General features: G+C 41.5%; 1 protein-coding gene across 4 annotated transcripts; it reads right to left on the bottom strand.

The window, feature by feature from the left end:
* Positions 1-370: 370 nt before the first annotated feature.
* LOC121992965 lies at positions 371-3,518 on the bottom strand. 4 transcript variants are annotated; one of them, XM_042547624.1, is made up of 3 exons: positions 1,817-3,518; positions 1,144-1,433; positions 371-503 (listed from the first exon to the last, which is right to left on the bottom strand). In XM_042547624.1, exon 1 carries the CDS (start codon positions 3,260-3,262, stop codon positions 2,078-2,080), a length of 1,185 nt encoding a protein of 394 aa, XP_042403558.1. In that variant the 5' UTR covers positions 3,263-3,518; the 3' UTR covers positions 371-503; positions 1,144-1,433; positions 1,817-2,077. The 4 variants fall into 4 exon arrangements, with proteins under 4 accessions (XP_042403558.1, XP_042403555.1, XP_042403557.1 ...); XM_042547621.1 differs by lacking the exon at positions 371-503 and having other exon boundaries at positions 1,001-1,383; positions 1,477-3,518; XM_042547623.1 differs by lacking the exon at positions 371-503 and having other exon boundaries at positions 1,001-1,376; positions 1,477-3,518.
* Between the last annotated feature and the right edge of the window lie 721 nt (positions 3,519-4,239).

Genomic DNA, 4,239 nt, shown 5'->3' with positions numbered 1-4,239 from the left:
GCTGATGCCCCCTTCCTCCAGAAGGCCAACGCCGACCTGTCCCACCTCCTCAGCAACAGCTGCAGAGTCCAGTGCATGAAGGTGCGTATCACTTCTATTTCTCTAGCTGATCAATGATTATGTAGCCAAATCAAGAACTCATCCATGGAGCTCTCAATCTTGTGTGTCAGGGGTGGCCAATTTAGGGCGTGAAGAAATTCGAAACCCTCTCCTATCTATCTGCCTCCCCTGCCTGAGGAAGCCTTGCTCAAGCAGATCGAATACCTTCTCCGTTCCAATTGGATTCCCTGCTTGGAGTTCAGCAAAGTAATTACGCAACTTAAAAATTAAGAAACATGTATAAGTATCTGTTTATAGCATAATTACATCATAATTTAATGGGACACGAGGGAGTTGGGGGGCGCGAGAACCACCAATCGCCCGGGTACTACGATGGCCGCTACTGGACCATGTGGAAGCTGCCCATGTTCAGATGCAATGAAGCCTCCCAAGTGGCCAAGGAGCTGGAGGAATGCAAGAAAGAATACCGTGACACCTTCATTCGTATTATTGGATTCGACAATAATCGTCAAGTGCAGTGAGTCAGTTTCATCGCCTACAAACCTACTGATCAAATTCCTGAATAAATAAATATAATCTATGCTATAACATATGAATATGAACCTTAGCATCTACTAAATGATTTGCATGTAGCATTTGCAAGAGGGTTGCACGTTCCAATTTGGAATCGGTTCCCTTGGCATTGATTTGTGTAATTTACTTAGGAATGAATTTTTATATTCATCGTGCTCTATTTGTGCTTGGAAAATAGTACATGGTTTCGGATTTTATGGACGGTTTCATATTATTTGATGAAGAACTTGATTATAGTGGAGCTAATTCAATCCAGTGTAAGACTGTGGCACTGGTTAACACAGTTTAACTCTTTTGACATTATTCTTTGGGCAATCATCTCGAATATGCATTTCTGACTTGTTAATGCATTAGAAGATAATCAAAATTTAACTGTCAAGATGAGAGCAGTACTCTCTAAAACTATATAGTTTCTCCAAGATATTTGTTTGAACTATTACATAGAAGGAGAAGAAACAAAACACTAGAAGTAGAGGAAATGTTTTGATTTTTCAGATTTGCTGAGTATACCTTCCTTCTCAATTCAGCTACACCCTGCTGCGACCTCGGATTCCCAAGCTAGTCATCACATAGCGACTGCAGTTCCTTTAGCTCCTAATTTGCTTAGCTCCCTCAGATAATGTATGACCATAATGCTCTTTGTTCAGTGACTTCAGGGTTCAAACTTCGGCTTCTTGCAAAAGATAATTCTCGTGTCCCACTCCAGTGTTGATTCCACACCTCTTGCACCACAGTCGAACAATCTGTATGCTTTATCCACATATTCAAGAATTTAAAGGGGGTCTTCTTTGATTCTTTAGCTGAAAAAGTGACACCAAGCAAAATGAGAGGTCTAATAAGCACCTTAGAGATAGAAAAAATTGCCTGTGAAGTTCACAGTAGTCCACTGGCAACCATCCTTGCTTAAGCAATACTTCGTCCAATTTACACCAAATTTTGTTCGACCATGTGTGAAAGTATCCCACAGATGCGAAAGCACTCTATTATATCTCTGATCTCATAGGCTATCACATTTGCACGGTTAAATTTTTCCTTTTGGAGTGGTAACATTGTTAAAATTCTCCACTACAATCCATGGATGTTCTGATCTGACACCCTTGGTTCTGAGTCTTTCCCATAGAGACCTATTGACAACCGAATAAAATCCATTGACAAAGATGACTTGGAAGGAGATAGAGATTACCTTACAGCTCGCCTTACAATGGATAGCTTATCGGTCCATGGCCTGTACTTCCAATGAAACTCTAGTCAGGTTCAATAGTATCAAAATCCTTCCTCCTCTCGCCTCTGGAAGCCTCCTGAAAGTTGTTTATCTGATTCCAGACCAAGAATTTATTATTCATAACTTGTTCTAGTTTCCCTCAACTAAGTTTGTACTCCTTAATGAGGTGTCTCACCCCATTTTATTTAAGGGGCAGATTTAGGCCCCTTATATTCCAACAGACTAGCTTCTTGGAGATGTGGAAAGGGCCTGAACCACCCTCCACCTCTTTTGCTTTGATGGACCTTGTGGATTTACCATTTTTCCTTTAGCTTGCACCTTGCTTTCTACATCTGCTGCTTGATCTAGCTGTTCATCATGTTCTAGGAAAGTGAATGGCTCATTCTGAGTTGAGTTCACAGCCTTCGAGCTCGTTATATTCTTTTCAGCTGCTTTCTGTCTGGTTGACTGCTGCGTTTGCTGAAATTGCTCATCCATTCTGCTGGTTGTTATTGTTCCTGTTGCGACATTGGTTGCTGTTATACGCTCCTCCCTATTTTTTTCCTTTGCGGCATTCATCAGCTGGGATGTTGACAGATCAATTTGTTTCACATTAGGTCCCAACTCCCCATCTTCCTCCTTTATTCTTTGCTGTATAGAGTCACTCCCGAGGGTGGTGGGAATGCTCTCTTTCAGCTGCAAACAATTGCTAACATTGTCCTCAAACATTTTACAATTTGTACAAAATTTAGGTTCATATTCAAAGACCACCCTTTGCTTATATTCTCCATTTGGTAATCTGATCTTAACATTCCGGACTAGTTCCTTTGAAGCATCAACTTCAACGAGTACCCTAGCAAAATCTACATTTTCTTTTGTGCAGGTCTTCGTGTCCGTGTATAATGGTTTACCTACTTTGGATACAATCCGGCTCAAGCATATGGCATTCCAGCATTCCAGAGGTAAACATGGCAGCATAATCCAAACCGGGACACACTTAATCTCATGGTCGTCAAATTTAAAAAATTTTGGCATGATCTTCAGCAACAAGGGTTTGCCAGACACAAAGAATGGCCCTGCATTCAGCACATCATCCCTATCCTCTCCATTGTCGAATTTGAAGATTATCCAGCCACTGGAGTGAACTGAATAAGAACAAGTTACCGTTGAGGAATCACAAAGCTTAAAACCCACTGCGTTGCCTGTTATTCTTGTTGGAAAATATGCTATGAGGCAAAACCCCCAAGCATCCTCCACTTTGTCCAGGTTGTGTATTGGGAGCTCGACTACATCGGCATCTGTGGGCACTTCATTGAGTTCAATTCTGTCAGCAGTTGGGCTCGAAGTCTCTGAGGGCTGCAACAGCTGCAGCTGCAGCTCTCCGTTCTGAGAACCGAGTATCCCCAGGTCTTCTGGAGTTCCAGCCATGCGTTAGCGAAAAAAATAAGAAAATCAGAAACTCTAACCACACAGCGGCTTCAGTAGTAGTATTAGCAAGAGTTTCAGCAGCACAGTTCGGCGCCGGCTTCAGCAGCTGTTCAACAACGGGAGATCCCTTCAGCAGCAGCTCCTCGGATCTGGGAATCCAGATTTCCCCCGATTTCTCAAAGGGGACGACAAAATAAATCCTCACCGCCGGCGTGGCCTCTCCAGGTTCTCAGCCGGGAGGAGAAGGTGGCTAGGGTTTTTAAAATAAAGACTCCAAACAGTTGGGCCACGTGGCTCTCCCTCTCACCTATTTTGCAAAAATTGGGCCGGTTTATTTGATATCCAAAAAAAGGCTCAACCTCAGTGGGCCCAGGCCTACACTCCTCAGTGGGCCTCCAAAAGGATTAATCAAAATTAGTTTTGTGTTCCAATCCACCATCACCTTCACGCTGCGTGGGACCCACCAAGGCACCAAGTAGCCGACAATGTCAGATTTGTTTTGTGCTGCACTTTTCCAGTTGTCCCCCTCTTTTCCATATGATTAACCAACCGATTTCGAGCTCATCTTTACCGCTTTACGCACATGGTACAGTTAAATGCATGGCAAACGAAATTTAAAAGTAAGAATCAGATGCAAAGTGTATATATATTAAAATGATTAAAAATGATAACTCACGTGACTGCACGAGTGTCCCTCATGCAATTATTCTCCTTTCGTCTTTTACTGTGTATTCACTGCGTATCTATATATAAATACGTTGATTCGAATTTCGATAAAATTAGAATAAATGTCTTTATTATTATGTGTTAATTATTATTTTAAAATTAGTAGTCGTCTGTTCACAGGACGTTGAGATGACGTATTTATTTTTTATCATTATAAATACGTTAGTATTAATTAGTTTAATGATTCTTGATTTTGAAATCTGACAACGAAATAAATATTAATATAATCCCCGTTGAAAAGTTGGGTCAAA

The sequence above is a fragment of the Zingiber officinale genome, chromosome 6B (genome assembly GCF_018446385.1).
Source record: "Zingiber officinale cultivar Zhangliang chromosome 6B, Zo_v1.1, whole genome shotgun sequence".
Classification (NCBI taxonomy): domain Eukaryota; kingdom Viridiplantae; phylum Streptophyta; class Magnoliopsida; order Zingiberales; family Zingiberaceae; genus Zingiber; species Zingiber officinale.
This window is presented reverse-complemented; position numbering and strand designations above follow the sequence as displayed.